The 20,570-nt window shown below is 34.3% G+C and overlaps 1 protein-coding gene across 1 annotated transcript; it reads right to left on the minus strand.

Moving 5' to 3' along the window:
• Window positions 1-3,647: 3,647 nt before the first annotated feature.
• Window positions 3,648-19,916, minus strand: LOC134686154 (uncharacterized). The gene is made up of 2 exons (XM_063545827.1): window positions 19,500-19,916; window positions 3,648-6,268 (listed from the first exon to the last, which is right to left on the minus strand). Exon 2 carries the CDS (start codon window positions 6,259-6,261, stop codon window positions 4,594-4,596), a length of 1,668 nt encoding a protein of 555 aa, XP_063401897.1. The 5' UTR covers window positions 6,262-6,268; window positions 19,500-19,916; the 3' UTR covers window positions 3,648-4,593.
• Window positions 19,917-20,570: the final 654 nt, after the last annotated feature.

Genomic DNA, 20,570 nt, shown 5'->3' on the forward strand with positions numbered 1-20,570 from the left:
ATCATGACGAGATTAAGTATACGTAATCTGTTTCTGACAGAAAATGTTACACCTCTCCTGTAAAACAGGGACCTTGTTAAGGCCAGATATGTCATGTTTGAATATGTTCAAAATTGTTCATACGAATATTACATGAAATTATTGGTTATGTTACATTTGTAGAGACTGGCAAGTTTGAGTCACGACTGGTAGTAAACAACAACTGCTTGAAATATTTCATTTATATTCGCTTATCTTTATAGGTACTTCAAAACGGAAGATATTTTATGCCTATACAGACCGTGAGAAAATATTTGTATGACAAAAAAAGGTGTACCTTCTTTTAACAATCAAATAAAACAAGAACCTGTTATTCATTGGTTGTTGCTATTTATCATATTTGTCTTTCGTTTCTTGCGTTAATCATTCCAATATTTATGCAGATTATACCCTTTAATAATATACACTTTGAAAAAAATAAAAGGCATAGCTTGTATGAATTTTTCGAATTTCATAATTGATATTTTACACGACAACTATAGCTGTCAATTGCAACTTCGAATTTTACAAGTTAGTGGTAAACTTTTCAAGAAGTAGCTAGAACTAAAATGATAAACACAGTACAATTTCTCAACTTACCAAGATATCCAATAAACCGACTGTACTGACGACACAAGACGAGTGGGCGACATCGCATAACGACTCATTGAAAAGATCGCTACATCCGGGTATTACATTAACGGAATTGGTTCGTTGCTGCAACTGCCACAGTGACTGCAGTTGAGAATCAATGTTTGGGAGGACTCAGATCACATACAGTTCGTAACTGACTGCAACAACATGGCATTACAAAAGGAGGTCGTGTTTTGACCCGTGTTGAGACCGTTACACAGACGGAATAGAGTATGATGGTCTGGTTTACGGGATTGACATTGTGTAACTGGCTCACAATCAACAATGTTCAGTGATGGGTCAATTTTTTTTCTTCTGCAGGAAAACGAAATGGAAGAATTCGTGTCTAACGGCGCATTGTTTTCCAAGAAGTGGACAGCGTGGGGGTAGGGAGTGTCATGATATAGGTGGCTATCTCTAAAGATCTTGAAACGGTATTTATACATGTTCCGGGTATTTTAAAACAGACCTCACATTATGCATTTTATTGACCGACAGAGGGATTCATTAAGAACAATGATATGCCTCACACAGCACGTTTAACTATGGACTAACGTAAGCAGAATATCATCAATGTGATATCTTGACCTTCCAAAATCATTTGATCTGCATTCTATTTTACATCCATTAGACTAACTGGATAAACATGTGCACCAGCGTCAACTTCCACCTCAGATTTTATCAACGCAGATAAATAATGCAACTTGAATGGTGAGCAATTCCACCTAACAATATCGTAACACTGATAGCACATGTAGCATCCATGTCGCAGAGATGCGTAGCAGTGTTAGCAGCGAGAGGTTGTCATATACGGTTTTAACTTTAATGGCACCGGAAGTAACTTTTATTGGGGGAAATGGACTTTTCATTGAAATAGTCTTCCTACTCTAAATCGAAACACACTTTGAATTAAAAGATGTATTAGTAATTATTTAATCTCCATTTAGAATACATGTATTTAACGAACTGATCAGTACATTTTATTTTCTATTTCTAATTCATTCAAATGCACAAGCAAAAAAAAGATTCAGATTATGGCCAAAAAGTGACATGTATGAAGATACATAGAAAAAAATATAGCTGAAGCTTAAATAGTTAATGGAAAGAAAAACAAAGAATTGTCAAACCCATAATTAAGTTTGTTGTGTACTTGTAAACTTTTGTTTTATAAGACTAGGTAAGATTTAATTTTATGATGTAGCATAACCAAAAAAATGGGAACTACACGTGTCCTCAATTTGTGGGGGAAATTGTTTGATAATGATAATAACAATTCATAGTTACGACACATTTTTTAATCAAACATTAGAATAATTAAATCTTATTGATGAAAAGGACATGCTGTTAGGAATAAACACAGAAATATCAAAAATGACAACTTTCAAATTGGTAACTATGGGAAATTATAATTCCAAATGAATATATAAATAATAAATTGCATAGCCGGGCGCAGCCGGATACGACCGCAGAGGGCAACCCTGAACAGTTGGGGGCATAAATGGACACAACATTACAGATTAATACAGGTCTGAATTTAGATTTTAATTCAATATTTGACACATTATAGGTTTCTGACACAGAATAACTGTAGTCAAAGAACATAGAATAAGTTATATGACTTGATTTCATATTCAATTATGTCGTTTATATGCAATACACTATGCTGTTGTAAATAACCCTCCCCCCACAAAAAAACGCCCTCCCCTCCTCCCCCTTTCCATCCTTTTTTTTTAAATTTTAATTTCTGAAATTTTGAGGAGAAAAAAAATATTTCACTCAAGATATGATCATAATCTCAATAGAAATTACCAATTAAGTTAGCAACATAACAAACCATTAAAATACATGAACATCAATACAGGCTTAACATATAAGATAACATACATAATCATGGCTAAAATTAACACACCTTCATCAGCTTTTATATCAGAGTAACTTTTAAACATAAATTGACAGTTTATCATCTCAAGATAATACAACATTTCTTTTTAACAAAATCATTGTAAGGGAGGTAACTCTTTAGGTAAAAAAAACCAACAAATGATTTGATCACAAATAAACAAATGTAATACCACTGAACCCTTTGATATACACTAATTTATAGCATACATACTTCCATCACAGTATTTGATGATTCTAAACACAGTTATTCATATTAGAACAAGCAGACACCTTTATTTAATTTAAAAGCAATATAATGGAGGTAATTCAAATATAACCAGGAAATCAATTCCCCCCCTTTTTTGCACCTAATTCCTAAACGGTTTGAGCCATAACCCCCCATAGCCAATCCTAACCATCCTTTTGAAAAATAGCAATTTTATTTCTGTATTGTGTGTATTGAGAATAAAAAAAACATTACATGTGCATACATGTAGTAAAATTTAGCAACCTTTGGCTCCTTGTCTTTGATGTAAAGAGCCGGAATCAAATATGGGATGAAGACTATAATTTAGTTGTAAATACAATAAAAAAAAATCATTGATTTGAACTGTTTTATATTATAAAAGATACTTCATTACTAAAAGATAACATGATTGTTATTCATATCAAAAAAATGTCTTTAAATTGCTAAAAGTAAAATAAAAACAATATAACTCAATTTTAAGACGAGGAAGTCCATACACACTGCCATATATTGACTCCAAGTCCTCACCAAATAAAACACATAAAAAGAAATGAATATGTTAAAGTTTGTTAAAGAATGACAAATGAATAATACACTCATTTTTCATGATGAGTACTCGCTTAGAATCAGTCAATTTAATCACTCAGTGTCCATTTTACGCAACGTTCATTAGCATAACAAAGAAGGTTTAAAATAAATCAAAAATGAAGAATAGTTAAAGGAAAAATATCTGAAATGCACATAAGATATATCGAAAATTTTAAATAATTGAATTGATACAACTTAACAAAAACCAATATGCACCAATTTGGTTTTTTTTTTGTTTTTTTTTTTTGCATTACAAAATTGAAGATTTTTTTGTGTTAGTCTATCCATACTACTAAAATAATAACAAAGATATTAGACGGTATTATGTATAAACCTCATATCCTATATGGGACAATGTTGTGGATTAAACATCACACCATTCCAGGCACATTTGTATTTTACATTAATAATTGTTTTTCTAAGCATTATTGTGACGTCGTCATTTGAAGCTTGTGCAGTCAAACATTTTCTATTTCATTCTGAAATGCCTCCCGATAGTAGTCTGAAATTCGAGTTTGCGAATTGCAATGATAGAACGTGTGAGTTGATGTAATGAATTGATCTCATTCGATTTTGTAAAATTCAATTGTTTCCCAATTATAAATGAGAACCAGTTCATCAGTTGCACTATTATATGCCATTCCATATCCCGGGAACTCTAGATGAGTAATACACTAATTTTTCCTGATTAGTACTCGCTTAGAATCAGTGAATTTAATCACTCAGTGTCCATTTTGCGTAACGTTCATTATTAGCATAACAAAGAAGGTTTAAAATAAATCTAAAATGAAGAATAATTAAAGGAAATATATCTGAAATGCACATAAGATATATCGAAAATATAAAATAATTGAATTTGCACAACTTAGCAAAAACCGATATGCACCATTTTTTTTAATTTATTTTTTTGCATTACAAAATGGAATGTTTTTTTTGTGTAAGTCTATCCATACTTCTTAAATAATAACAAAGATATTAGACGGTATTATATATAAACATCATATCCTATATGGGACAATGTTGTGGATTAAAAATCACACCATTCCAGGCACATTTGTATTTTACATTAATAATTGTTTTTCTAAGCATTATTGTGACGTCGTCATTTGAAGCTTGTGCAGTCAAACATTTTCTATTTCATTCTAAAATGCCTCCCGATAGTAGTCTGAAATTCGAGTTTGCGAATTGCAATGATAGAACGTGTGAATTGATGTAATGAATTGATCTCATTCGATTTTGTAAAATTCAAATGTGTCCCAATTATGAATAAGAACCAGTTCATCAGTTGCACTATTGTATGCCATTCCATACCCCGGGAACTCTAGATCAAGAACAAACTTGTCAATTTTTCCCTCTGGAGTCAACCGAAGGATGTGTTTTTCAAACAAAACAACGTAAATGAAGTTATTCTTATCAACAGAAACACCCATTGGTTCATAACGAGATTTATCTCTAAAGTGATTGTTTAAATCTGATCGAGTGACCTTGAATAACGAATTGCCTTCGAGAGTCATACATTCAATGTGAGAGTAAAATGAAGTATAAATAAATCTATTATCCCCATAAGAACACATATAACCTACTGCATCATCCAAATGTATTTTCCTAATGATCAGACCATGCTTTGTTACTATAATAATGTGCTGATTTTCACAAATTAGTAAATAATCTCCGACACATAGCATCGGGAACTGGGTTTCTGAACATATTTTTATATCTTCATCGACGGATAAATCTAAAATGTTGATTTTTAAAAGCTGACCATTAACTGCAGCAACTAGAGCATGATTGGTATCAAATGTAGTTATGTAATACGGCTCAAAGTTATCACCAAATCTCATTGTGTCTATCGTCCCCCTCTCGCAGTCGTAAATGTAAATACACTTCTGCTTGGTATCTGATAATGCAACTTTCTTAAAAGAAGGGAACACACAAACTTTCCATACCCACGGACTATCAAAATCAACCAAGTTTTTTAAGTCAATAGTTTTTATTAGCTTTAAATTCCCTGATCCAATCGATAATGATTGGCATTGAATGAGCTTTGAAAGTTCTGGTATATCAGCCATATTATGGTCCATGATTTGCGGTGTTGCAAGTATGCTTGATATATCAGTTGTTGGTCGAGCTTGTAAAATTGAATACATCTTTGTTAGGTGGCCTTCTTGCGTGTCTTGCTCCAGCTTATGCAGAGCTATGTCAAACCTTTTAACAGCGACAAATAGTTGCTGATCTGCTTCTGAATCCTCTTTTCCGAGTGTTTGTAAATCCATATAAAAGCTATCTAAACGTGTCTTCTTTTTCAATATTTCATCACTCTCTTCTATGATTTTTTGAGTAAGAATATCCCTTTTAACCGAAAAATCTTCCCTAAGTTTTTTGTTTTTCTTCAAATAGGCCGTTACATTATTTTCTGGGATATGTTGTCCAATGAGAACTGGTTCATTTTCAAGTGCAATGATGTTGTCATTCTTTTTTTTCAAAATTGATTCATAAATATGGCTCAGATTTTTTATTCGCGTTTGCAAATCCGAGAGAGCAAAACCTCGTCTGCAATGTTTTGAGGCATCAACTATGCATATAACATCATCACACCTGCGATGGAAGCCTGGGATACAAAGAGTACAGCACAACTGATCGTGATTACGGCAAAATAGAGATATTTCTTTTTCAGAATGCGCCTCACAACGGTTCCACTGTAAAATCATCGTTTCACTCAATCTGCTCATACTTCCTAGCAATACCACCGTGTGTTTTGAGCTTGCACGGTTTTTCTTATGCTCTTTTGAACAATTTTTACACAACCCCTCTCCACATGTACTGCACCATGATGAAGCTTGGTGATGTTCATTTTCTCTTTCGCATGGCCCACATAAAGGAATGTTTGAAGCCATGTTTATACTAAAAAAAAAAACATTTTATCAGTGCGAATGTTTTGGTAGAGATATTTTCAAATAAAATTGAGAATGGAAAGACTAAAGTTTTGAAGTTATGTCTTAAAAAACGAACACTGGAAGAAAATCGCTGCATATAGTTCAAGATGTCAGGATGCTCATACTTTCTACCAATACAACAGTGTGATTTGTGCTTGTGCGGTTCTCTCTATGTTCTTTTGAACAATTTTGACATAAACCATGTCCATATATGCTGCACCATGATATAGATTGGTTGTGGTCTTAATAGCTTTCGCATTTTACAGGAATGTTTGAAGCCATATTTTAATTACAATAGCAACCAACACAAGTATAATTACATGTTCGAATCTTTTGGTTAATTTGTATATATGTCGTGTACATTTAATTATTTTGTACAGTTTATTACCTGTACAAAAACTTTGTTAGAGTAATTACTTGTATGATGCCATCATACAAGTTATCACTTGTTCAAATATAATTGTACGAGTAATTATCTGTACTGTTTTTGTCGAGAAAAAGATAATTAATTGTACAACTCGCTATCTTTTGGTTTTTTTGTTTTTTCCTCCTATCTACTTTTTTAAGTTATAAATATAATTTCATACGGTTGAACGTAGTGAATTAGAGTGAAATTATTTTCTCTTGTCTTTTCATGATGTATATAGGTGTCGTACCTATCGTGTGGTCAGTTTCCCGCCGAAACAGGGATTTCGGTCATTCAGCACGACAGCGCCAAAGCGATCGGTTCTCTTCTAAATACTTGGTAAATTAATTGTTGGTAATGGCTGAAAATGAGGAGTTAGATGTGCATGACCGTGAGGTTTCACTTAGTGATGTGATGCAAGCTGTAAAAACGCAAGGTGAATTTAACGCTAGTTTAAGGAAAGACATTTCCGATTTAAGACAAGAAGTTCACGGGGCTACTGTTTCTGTTGCTTCCCAAGTTAAAAAGTTAAAAACTGAATCCCAGTATAATTGGAAATACGAGGGGAATAAAGTTCAATTCCTTCTTAACACTGAATTTTTAGAAAATCTCACACAATCCATTTGGGCAATTGATAACTCAAAAGTTGATTACGCACGAGATAATATCAAAGAAGTTATTGATAAGATCAAAAGGCGAAATAAACTTTTCAAAATCGCCGATAGCAGCGAAGGGGGATGGGAGACTGTTCGACAGTATGAAACTAACCCAGTAGCAAGTGACTCTGACGATGAGAGCAAAATAAATAAAGCAGAAAACAAGGCGTTACGTAAACGCAATTCAAAAGGGAAAAAGGCGGCTGCTAAGCCTAACTTTGATTATGAATCGAGTGGTCCTTCTCAATTTAATGCTGCTTTTCCAGCAAAAAATCAGCCCTTTCGTGACCCCCAGTCATGGTACAATGGACAAGCCTTGTACCATGGTCAAGCCAGTCAAGCCAGCACGAGTGTTAATCAGCGAGGAAATCAACAACGCCAAGGAGCTTGTTATGGATGTGGATTGTTCCAGCATTGGAGAAACCAATGTCCTTTCAACCCAAGACCTGGCACCATGTCGAAATCAAAATAAGACAGATTTTATAAAAGATGAGTATAGTTTGAATATTTTACCTGATAATACTACGTCAGTTGTTTCTAATATTGAATCCGATAATCTCACTACTGATTATTACGAGTATGAACAAGGCCAGGCTAATATTATTGTAAAGGACAGCCAAAAAATCACTATTTATTTTGGAAAAGTATAGGATGTTATGAATTTATTTTGGACACCATTTGGTTACAAAATTCCTTTTTACAGTACTCCACCGTCTATATGTTTACAAAACAATCGATCGGCAATCATCTATAGCGAGTTTGTTACTGAAGCTATTCACGATCTATTGATTAGGGGTTTGATTGAAGAATGTGACATTCAACCACGTATTGTAAATCCACTTACAGTTTCTGCGTCTAACAGTAAAAAAAAAGTCTCATTTTAGATCTCAGACATGTAAATAAACATCTTTGGAAAACCAGTGTCAAATTTGAAGATATTCGTATAGCTATGCAATTCGTCACAAACAACTCTTTTTGTTTCCAGTTTGATATTGTTCCGGCATATTACCATATTAATATTTTTAACCCCCATACAGAATTTTTGGGTTTCTCTTGGAAGTATGAAAACACTGTAAAATGGTATAAATTTTTAGTCCTTCCTTTTGGGCTATCTCCAGCTTGTTATATATTTACCAAGATCACCAGGCCACTTATACAGAAATGGAGGGGTGAAGGTAAACAAGTTGTAATGTACTTAGATGATGGTTTAGGTACTCATACAAATGAAGATATTTGTAAAACCGTCTCTGAACAAGTTAGACAAGAGATTTGATTATGAATGGTTTTGTTCCCAAAAATGAAAAATCTAAGTGGTCACCTTTGAAAAATTTGGTATTTTTGGGTTATTCAATTGACACTTACCAGAGTATTGTAAAAATACCGGATGACAGAATTCAAAAGGTTTTAAAAACTATAGAAGACATTGAATATTACACCTGAAAATACAGAAAAGTTAATGCTAGATTGGTTGCCTCTTTGGTGGGACAAATAGTATCAATGTCATATGTAATTGGCAATGTTGCATACATAATAAGCCATGGCGTTGTCAGTTTGTTTTAGATTTATGAGTTTGACTATCCCTTTGGTATCTTCCGTCCCTCTTTTATGTCTAAAAATTTAAGTATTGATATTTTAGAGAAAACTTCATGGAATAGTTGTATTGTGTTATCAAAAGCAAGTTTGATACAAATTAATTTCTGGAAAGAAAATTTAGGGAGAGTAAATGTAAAATCATTTACTTCCGATTTTTCATGTCAGTCCGTAGTTTACAGCGACGCTAGTAATTCAGGATATGGTGGTTACATTGTAGAAACACCTTTTAATATAGCTCATGGTATGTGATCCGAATGTGAGACTACTTAAAGTTCTACGTGGAAAGAGCTCAATGCCGTCAAGCATATTCTTTTATCTATGGTAGATATTTTAAAAGATAAACGAATCAAATGGTTTAGTGACAACCAGAACGTAGTGAGTATTGTTGCTAAAGGTAGTATGAAACCTGAATTACAGGATATTGCTTTGTGCATTTTGAAAATTGTTTGACACATAATATATTCATCGATGCAGAATGGGTACCTAGAACTTTTAATGAGAAAGCGGATTTCCTTAGTTGTATTATTGATTACGACGATTGTGGTGTTGGTGAACAATTGTTTACGTATTTAGATTCCCTGTGGGGACCCCACGAGATAGACTGGTTTGCTAATGATAACAATCTCAAGTTAACGGTATTTTATTCCCGTTATTGGACGATGAACTCAATTGGTATTGATGCATTCACTGTGAACTGAAATGGTGTGAACGGTTGGCTTGTACCTCCCGTCTGTTTAGTATCGAAAGTACTTCGTTTCATGAGGCAATGTATGGCACATGGAACAATTGTTCTGCCTTTATGGAAATCAGCAAGCTATTGGCCGATATTATGTCCCACTGGTGAAGGGTTTATTAAAGAGGTGAATGGATTTATTGACCTACTCACTAACAAAGAATACTATACCCCTGGTAAAGGAAATAAATCAGTATTTGGGAATATCGATTTACCGTTTAGGGTGCTAAACTGAAGTATATAGTTGTGTATAATATATACATGTGTGTTTATGAATGTTCATGTGTAACATATTTAATAAACATAGCAGCGGCCTCTTCGTGTAGCTTTGCAATAGCAGCGGCGTTGTCGTGTAGCTTTGCACTTAAATGATGAGTTTTGTATTCTTTATACTTTCACAGTTAAGGTTTAAACTTTTGCAAAGGCATACATTATCATCGGATGACGTACATGAAACTAGTATTATGTAGTGAAGTTTAATACAGAATGAAGGTTGTTACAAGAGAACTTATGAATTATTAAGAATTATTTATTTACTTGGTTTTTTTTTAAGATTTTTTGTTGAATTGCACAATTCTCAATCATACAGACCAGTGTCAGTTGTTCTCATGTGTTCATGAAATCATCATACTCTTTATGTCAGCGTTCTATATTTTTACGGACACGTGACTTTGAGGTGGATGTGGTATATTATACATACATAAAATCTCTAACCAAAGAAGAAATTCTCTTCAATTAACACCATGCAGGATATGTGGAGCTCCAAAAAGTAAAAACAATGTCAATGAGTTGGTAAGCCACTTCTGCCTTTTATGGGCGCAGTACACTGCATTTGGTACAGTGATCCTGATAGTACATGATTGATAATCAACATGGTCTACCTGACAGTAACATCTTTGACTTTGACTTGACTACAAGCATTAAAGACTGTAGTAATGATAGGAGGAGCGACCGTCCGGATAATTTCTCTGCTTATATTTGCAAAATGTGGTATTTTAACTCTTTATAACTATTTTTCGTATGCCTTTATGACCAATTTTATCTCCAGAGTGTGCTTTTCTAATCAGAGGGTAAATTTGATTAACTTTACAAAAATATATTATTTTGTCTCGTTTCAAATGAGTTTATTAATTTAATTCCTGCTACAATCAAAACATCATGCCATCTTAAGAATTATTTTTGAAGTGCTGTCTTTGTGTACCTTAACTTGGCTTCCTTTACATTACTTGAAGTATCTCTTTATCTTTCACAAGTGAATACTGAATTTTAAGAAGATTTCAATTGATGTTTTCGATTTTCATCCTTTAATACCCTACTAAACTGTACACATTGGTTACCGTATTTATCAAATAAAAATTTCTAAAATGTTTCAAGTTTATACTGATGCACTTATAATAAATTAGTCGTTTAAAGGGAATGTTTTGTTGTATTCATGAAATAGTCCAAGGTAGAATAACTATTTGTACAAGTTATTATCTTTTTCTCTATAAAAATTGGACAAGTAATAACATGTACAATATAATAATATGTACACAACATATATATATTATATGTTATTCAGGTCTCAGACAGAAGACCTAAGCCGGGAATGTCACAGTATATACCCTGTCTGAGACCTGAATTACACATATATTACGGATTACCCCTGACTTAATGTTATTTTCCAGTGCAAGTATTTGTTGACAATACATATATATTTAAAAACCCAACCTGATATGTTCGGCATGCGTGAAGGATTTTCTAATTTGCTGTGAACATAATTGTATCGTGTATGTAATAATTTATAATAACACCTTTAACATTAAATTTAAGTATTGAAATTGATAATTGCGTGATTTTGTATTAAAATGTATTATTGATTGAAGCACGTCATTATTTTCCCTCTATGAGCCTCTGACAGTCCCATATCTTTTGACTACCTCACATAGAAACCGGTGTTATGATGACGTTTTTAAGGTTCCAATTGGGGATAAAAACGTCGTATATACTCCGGAAGTTTCCCGAATATATACTGACATCTCTGTGTTGTTATCGAATCAAAACCCTCGACACATTTGTAATCCGTAATATATAACAATACATTTACTGGTATTTTCGTAGACAATTAGCTTTGACCATGATGTTGTTTCTAGATTGAAAACACGAATATTAGACCTCAAAAACTTCATGTAGTTCAATATGTAGGAATTTACACATTCCTAGCGGTAAAGTCCGACATAAAGTATGTTTGACATCAGTGTGTTCCCTCTACTAAACACGTGCCGTCCGTCAAAAGATTCCATAAGTTAATATAAGGTACCATGTAATGTTATACGGAAAAGAGGGTTGACAATAAGTTTTACGTTTTTGCCCAACAAAAGAAAGCATAATACTGGAAAAAGCTCTGTTCGAAAATGAGAAAGAATAAACCTTAATTAGTTTATATTTACAGGTTATAAACACTATTTTTTTAATCCGCCATAAATTCTTTCACTCAACAACTTTTTCGTAACAACCTTATGGTAATAAACTAGCGACTCATAAGTCTAGAAGAATTTCGTAAAACCTAATGGTCATAAACTAGCGACTTATAAGTCTAGAAGAATTTCCTAAATCCTAATGGTCATTAACTAGCGAGTTATAAGTCTAGAAGAATTTCGTAAAACGTAATGGTCATAAACTAGCGACTTATAAGTCTAGAAGAACTTAGTTAAACGTAATGGTCATGAATAAGCAACTTATAAGTCTAGAAGAATTTCGTATAACCTAATGGTCATTGTTTTGAATTAGTTATAGTTTCAGTTTATTATTTTATACTCTTTTATTTACCTAACGTTTTACCTCCATTTTGACGTAACAATAGGCCCGCAACGTCGTCACTTACCGACGTCTCTTTGTATATCTTGGACACTAGTAAAGCATACGAAACATTGAAGACGCTTTTGTGTTTACTCGCCTTTATTATCGATACGGCTAAAACATTGGTGCCGTGACAAAAACAGAAGAATACGAAAGATGAGTACCGCGACAACGAAGATGAAGACCAGACGAGCTGGACATCAGGGAGTTCCTACAAAGTTGCTGGAGAAAGTGGAACCGAGTCTTGAGGAACTTTTGCAGGAATATGACGTTAGCGAACTTTCTACCATTCGTGGACTTATTGTTAAGAAGCAGGAAACGATCGATCAACTAAACGAGAAGATTGTGGAGGAACTATCAGAAGAGGAAGTGAGCGAAGAAATAGAGGAAGCCGACAGATACACGTATGACATAGAAATTCTGTAACCAAACTTTCAAAAATCATTAAGGAATCGGAAATCACAGACAAACAATCAAGTAAGTCATTGCTACACCCAAATGCACACGAGTTTATTAATTACACAAATCATCAAGAAAGTCAGCCACAGCCCAGTTTCATGCACGCAAATACATCAGCGTCCGTTTTTTCAAACTCCAGCATGTACCACAAACTTCCCAAATTAAATTTACCAACGTTCCGCGGGAAATTGTTAGAATGGCAACCCTTTTAACTTGAAATTTCAACTGTTTGGAGAAGCCACCCAATGCATAGCAGGTCTACAAATAACTAACACAAATTACGGACAAGCATTACATGTAGTGAAACAAAGATTCGGTCAACCACACAAGATAGTACAAACATACATGCAGAGTTTAATCAGCGTTCCTAGTCCAACGTCAAATATTACACATTTGAAAAATTCTACGACAGCATGCAAAACCACATTCGTGGCCTTGAAAGTATAGGGGAGTCTCACGAGTCGTTCGGAAGCCTTTTAGTGCCCATAATATTAAATAAACTACCTGGGAATATACGAGAAAACATGGTACGTGCCCGCGGAGGCGACCACTGGAACTTGCCGTTGTTACGGCAAGCTATTCAACATGAGATAACGATTAAGGAAGCGGGTCAGTCGGTAAACGGTGATAATATACTGCCAAATTACACACCCACATCAGCATTCCTTACGGGTACAAATCACAACTACGCTAATCAAAAAGGAAAAAGAGACATAACCTAGAAGCCGTGCATCTTTTGTCAAGGAGTTCATGCCCCATTAGCTTGTAAAAATGTCATGGAAATTGAAGATCGAAAACGAATTGTTAAGGAAAAACAGGCATGTTTCAATTGCTTAGGAAATCACAGAGTTGCCGATTGCAAATCCGATAAAACGTGTAACAACTGTAATGAACGACACCATACTAGCATTTGTTCAAAGAATGAAACACATTTGTATACCAAGTCTAAAGATAGCAGTACATCAAAACCAGATACCGATGCCGCAGTTGCAAGCATGCATTCATCCACATCATCGGTTAGATCGCAGGTATTGTTGAAAACTGCGATAGCACCTATCACGTATGACAAGACACATTTTAACACCGCCAATATACTATTCGACGAAGGAGCCCAGCGAGGCTTTATCACTCAAGAGATGGCCGATTTATTGAACCTGAGACTACATAGGAAAGAAGCGATAACGGTATCTGATTTCGGTGAATCCAACAAGAAGGTTAGAAATTTACAAATTGCTACTATCTATATAAAAGGTCTTACGATTACGCTTATCCCTATTGAAGTTCTTATAGTACCACAGATTGCTTATCCGATACATAAATACGCAAGGAACCAGTCGAGTTTTACGCATTTAAATGGATTAAAGTTAGCCCACCCAGCTTTACAGGACGAGGATTTTGAGATATCACCCTTAGTTAGCGCCGATTATTATTAGGATATAGTTGGAGACAGAGTAATTAGAGGTTCCGGACCAACTGCTGTACAGTCCAAAGTTGGATATTGGCTATCAGGACCTATACAATTTAACATTAACAGTAATAATCAATCAACGTCAACGATTATGAATATTTTGACCCCACACAGACAAGAAGAATGTGAAATACATAAATTTAGGGAAATCGAATCCATAGGAACAGAAAAGGACAGTGAAGTGAAAGCGAAAACGGACTTACAAGAAATGACCACTTACCAAGAGAATAACATTCATTTGAAAGGTAATAGGTACATCGCCAAGTTCCCATGGAAACAGGAACATCCGGAGTTGCCTAGCAACGAGATGATCGCCAGAAAGAGAACATACAATGTGTTAGCCCGCCTTGCTTAAGAACCAGAGATTCTTAAGATATACGGTAACATTATCAACGACCAAGAAAATCGAGGTTTTATAGAGAAGGTTGAGACCCTGGATGAGACTACTAATCGAGGACATTATATTCCGCACCACCCAGTGAAAAAAGATTCATCGACTACACCGATACGTATAGTATATGATTGCAGTTGTCACCAAGATTCAGAATCACCCACCTTAAATGATTGCCTGTCTTCTACACCGCCGGAGCTTAATAAGCTAACAAATATACTTACAAGATTCCGCTACAGAAAGTACGCCTTAACAACTGATATTGAGAAAGCATTTCTCCAGATTGGACGAGACGAAGAAGACCGCGATTCCATCCGATTTTTCTGGCTTAGAGATCCAAGCAATCCCAACAGTCAACTTGAGACATACAGATTCAAGGTAATTTTTTTCGGAGCGACATGTTCGCCATTTATTCTTAACGCTACATTATTGAAACATTTATCAACGGTTACAAGTGCTACTGCTGAAATGCTCAAGAAATTTTAGATGAAATCCGAGATGTAACTGTTAATACGAAAATCGCACGACATTATTTTAACGATCAAAATGAGAACGAAAGCAACGAGAAAATAACGTTACATGTCTTTGTTGATGCCAGACAACGCGCTTATGGAGCCAGTGCCTACTTATGTAAAGGAAACACTTTTCTCGTAATCGCAAAAAAACGGATCGCTCCGCTCGCCAATATGACATTACAAAAGCTAGAATTGATGGCTGCAGTAATAGAAGCTCAAATGGCTAAAAACCTCACGAAAACCCTAGAACCACAACGCACAGTATTAAGGAGTGGCAGTCAGATTGTTCTGCACTGAATTTCGTCTTTAAAATCATTTTGGGAGATTTGTTCAGAATCGTGTGCTAGAAATCCAAGGAACGACACAAAATTACGACTGGAAATACGTACCAACAGAATCAAATCCAGCCGACCTGCAAACTCGAGCAATATCATAAACGCAATTCAAAGAATCGACTTTGTGGATGCAAGGACCGTCATGGATATCTGATAAGAACAGTTGGCCAACATGGACCTCCCAAATTAAACAAGAGACTCTTTTGTAAACGACAACAGATGACAGCGAAAAGATGAAACCGTGTGCATTAAATGGAATTTAGAAAATAATCGATCTATCAAGATTCTCGAAATTGAACAAGTTACTACGAGTTACATGCTACGTGTTTAATTTGTAAATATATGTAAAAGGAAGCGACCGTATAATTTGAGGAAATATGCTAGACACGGAAAAGATATTCCGAAAGATGAAATCGACCGCGCAACTCGTACATGGATTATAGATATTCAGAATAAAAAATTCAGTAGTGAAAAGGAGCAACTCGTGAACACATCAAAGGACCAAAATCTACCTTTAGTAAGAAATTTGCGCTTGTTCATAGATACAGAAGGTGTAATTCGATGAGCCGGCCGATAACACAAATCACAGTTAGACGACTCTATAAAGTTTCCAGTGTTACTACCGAAGAAAAATCAATTTACGGACTTAATTATATTGAACGCGCACCTGCAGATGTTACATTCAGGAGCTGGACAGACAATAACGCAAATCCGCCAATCATATTGGATACCTTCCATTAGACAATGCGTTAACCACATCATCTAGAAATGTGTAAAGTGCCGAAAAGTGACCGGAAAAGCATTTACACAGCAAATTTTGCCTCCGCTACCAAAGGATAGAGTCACCGATATGATTCCGTTTACGACAACTGGTGTTGATTTCGCTGGACCACTATTCGTTTAAGGTAATGGACTTGTTACAAAATCGTATATTTGCCTATTCACATGTGCTTGTATTCGTGCCTTACACCTAGAACGTGTTACAGATATGACAATCGAATCATTCAAATAAGCGTTTAGATGATTCGTTAGAAGAAGAGGAATTCCCAGTACTGTTTCCGCCTCACATGAAATTCCGAAGGAAATGAACATCATGATTAATTGGAAATTTATTCCGAAAACAGCATCAAGGTACGGTGGATGGTGGGAGAGACTAGTTGGAGTTACGAAAACGACATTGAAAAAAGTGATCGGGAAATCACAAGTAAATTCTGACGTATTACGAACAACTTTGATAGAAATCGAACGTGTAATCAACAATCGTCCGATTACGTATGTATCGTCCGACATTCGCAATCCAGAGTCGTTTACGCCGTCACATCTGCTACAATGAAGAAGATTATCACAAGAGAACAATTCTGATTCAGAGGAAAATAATTCAAATTTTGATTTATAAAGAGGCAAACAAACGTTACAACAATAAAGTAACTTTAATTGAACACTTTGCAAAACGATGGAGAATGGAATACCTCAACGGATTAAGATAATTTCATCGCGTCGCCGGAGACCAAAGCGCACATGTGAAAATCGGTTCCGTCGTACAAATCATGGACAATTCACCGAGAATGATGTGGAAACTAGCAGTTATAGAAGATTTGATCACCGGGAAAGATGAATTAGTAAGAGCAGTCAAACTTTGGATATCAAATGGACTGATTACCACGAGACCAATTGTGAAACTGGTGCCATTGGAAATATGAACTTTAATTGTTAAAATTGTTTTTTCAATACCCTTTTTTATGAACAATACATGAACAGTAATTGCATTTTGCGGCCCCCAGAATGTTGTGAATTAGTTATAGTTTCAGTTTAGTATTTTATACTCCTTTATTTGCTTAACGTTTTACCGCCATTTTGACGTAACAATAGGTCCGCAACGTCGTCACTTGACGTGGTCTCTTTGTATATCTTGGACTCGAAAACATTGAAGACGCTTTTGTGTTTACTCGCCTTTATTATCTATACGTCCAAATCAGTCATAAACTAGCGACTTATAAGTTTAGAAGAATTTCGTAAAACATAATGGTCATAAACTAGCGACTTATAAGTCTAGAATAATTTCGTAAAATCTAATGGTCATAAACTAGCGACTTATAAGTCTAGAAGAAGAATTCCTCAACAGAAATACAAATTTAAACTTTATGTGAATCATTTAATTTGAAGTTTTATTACAAGCAAAACCTCCCATTTGTACGACAGTCGTTGGAACGCCCGGTCTTTTGACTCAATTTGATGAGCATCCCAAACAGACATGATAAGTCAATGTGACTATAGTTGCAATCCAACAGCCAAAAATGTGTTAAAATACACCACTGACGTATAAAACAACTTTATGAACAGTTCAAACAAATATCCAAATAAATTTATCAAAGACGCCAACAAAAAAGTAAATGAAGTAGATAGTAAATTGACAAAGACTCTAACAAAAATGGTAGTATATAATATTATATTGACAAAGACGCCGATGCGAAAACTTTTGCAGTTGATAGTACCTACCGTATAACTACACGGTTTCTCGATAAAGTAATAAGGAATCAACCTTATATACAAGAATGAATAAAACGAAAAACTACCATGTAAAAACCTTTTTTGTCCGAATCACAACTTCGAAACTCTACTGTACCAAGAACTCCTAAAGTTAAAAACTCGATAGTGGAAAGTTTAAATGTCGAGTCAAGTCAATAGTCACACTACCAAAGTAACATGAAAGCACGAATAAAAAAATAGAAAATTGTGATGTAAATACAAAGATGTATATCTTCAGCTCATAGAATCTATGACTCAAAACTATATTGGTCTATTTTGAAAAGATATCTACTATTTTTTTTTATACTTTCTGATGAATCTATTAGAAAAAGGAGGAACCGTTCGTTGACAAAGTCCTTGCTCTATATTGCAAACTTAGGGGCCTGTTCATGACGACAGCCATTACAATAGGATTACGCATATCCTTATAAAAAATGCAAATATGCCATCTGCAATGTTGAATCAACAATTTGTCCACATATATGTGATTTTGCATAGTTTCTTTTTGTCTTTTTGTTAGTGTAGAAAAACGATGTACATTGTCCACTTTGAAAACTTTTTATCCTTTAAGTCCGACAATAGAAAGTGTCATCGTAGTATCCTTGCATTTTTTTTTATAACAAATTATTTTTAAGAGCTAGATTCAAAATAGCAATAAGGTAACAAAATAATATTGTTTATGATTTGTCTGCATAAAGGGAAATACCCTAAAGGTTCAATTTTTCATGTTAAAACAATTTATTTTACCTGGGTTTTTTAATATGTTTTCGTTCAAATTGTTTTAAAAACATAATAAACTCAGCCTTTAAATTTGTCAAATATAAGTATTTTTCCCAGAATAACACATGATATTTGTAAATATCCACCAATGAAAGTTTTTAAAGACACATTAGTTATTTGATCCGACATGGAAAAGGACTGCTTATCCGCAAATTTTATATACTTTCTATTTTCAATCTTCAACCAAGGAAAGTAATTTGATAAAAATGAGTATCATGTTACAAATCCTTTATCTATCTAGGATTTTGTCATTATTTTATGCTCAGGAATCCGATGACGTTCTACAAAGTTAAGTAGCAGCTACAAGCTTCTTGATATCGTGCGAGTCTATAACTGTTTATTTAATACGGGTGAACTTGGTATAGTGTTGCTAAAATCAGGAAAATGTATAATTTTAAAATTGACATTGTCATTTTTGTAATATATTATGATACTGAAATGACTGCTGTCAGTTCAGGAGGATCTATTAAATTCCTAAATGTTTATTTATTCAACTCACCTCAGAAGTTATACTAATTTACGAAACTTCGAATTCTATCCTCCATTTAAATTTTGTATTCCGTATCGATGTATGTTATCATTTTTGTGTAATATATTCAAATGTGTATGTAACCGTACACACATAATTTGAAACTAGGGAAGCGTGAATCTGGAAATAGCTTTCACTTATATAGATGAATTTATAAAGTCGTATTATAAAAGTATAAAGGTAGTTAAGTGATCATCTAAGGCCGTGTTCACATTGACCTAAATTCGGTGTTGTGTTAGTGTAACTCACACGTAAACTAAACACAATTGCGTTCCCATTGATAAAACTCAATGTTTACATGTAGTTTAAATCATGTTTTACCTACACACAGTCGATAGTCAATGTAGGCCTTGTGTAGGTTAAGTGTACACAAAACTAGTCATTTAGGACATTAGTTTTATCGTGTATATATTTAAGGAGGAAACTTATTAATTTTTAGTAAAATTGATATTTTTGATAATTATTAGTTATTAGTTGTCTAAATTTTACAGATTTTTTTTTGTTAAAATAAAATAACGTACTTTATTAACCCCTAATCAAAACTCAAAGCAGCATCATTGCCGAACCCATAAGGTAGCAACGAAATGATTTTCGGGGGGGGGGGAGGCTATTATAGTTGAGTATAAAACATAAAGGCAAGGGGGGGGGGGGTGAGCTATGGATTTTGTTTTGAAAACAAATTTGGCCCTGAAAAAAAAAATTGTTTGTTTCACCCTCAGCTGCCACTATATATAATGCTAAAATTGATTTCGACTTGTCACCAAAATTTGTCCTGAAAAAAATCAATAGCTCACGTACCCTCCCCCTCCACAAAAAAATCAAGTAAATAGTTGCTGCCTAAGTTCATTTGAATAGGTCTTCCCGAATCGACTTGACGTACACAGAAATATTCGCCACTGGTCTTTACTCAAAAAACGATTCACGCATAAATGCATGACTAAAAAAAGTGTGAGGTAAATGATATGTTTGTCTAGTATCTCAGATCCGTTAAATAACACGTAAAATAAATTAAAAAAAACGTTACCCTATTCCTTTACTAAA

The sequence above is a fragment of the Mytilus trossulus genome, chromosome 10 (assembly GCF_036588685.1).
Source record: "Mytilus trossulus isolate FHL-02 chromosome 10, PNRI_Mtr1.1.1.hap1, whole genome shotgun sequence".
Classification (NCBI taxonomy): Eukaryota; Metazoa; Mollusca; class Bivalvia; order Mytilida; family Mytilidae; genus Mytilus; species Mytilus trossulus.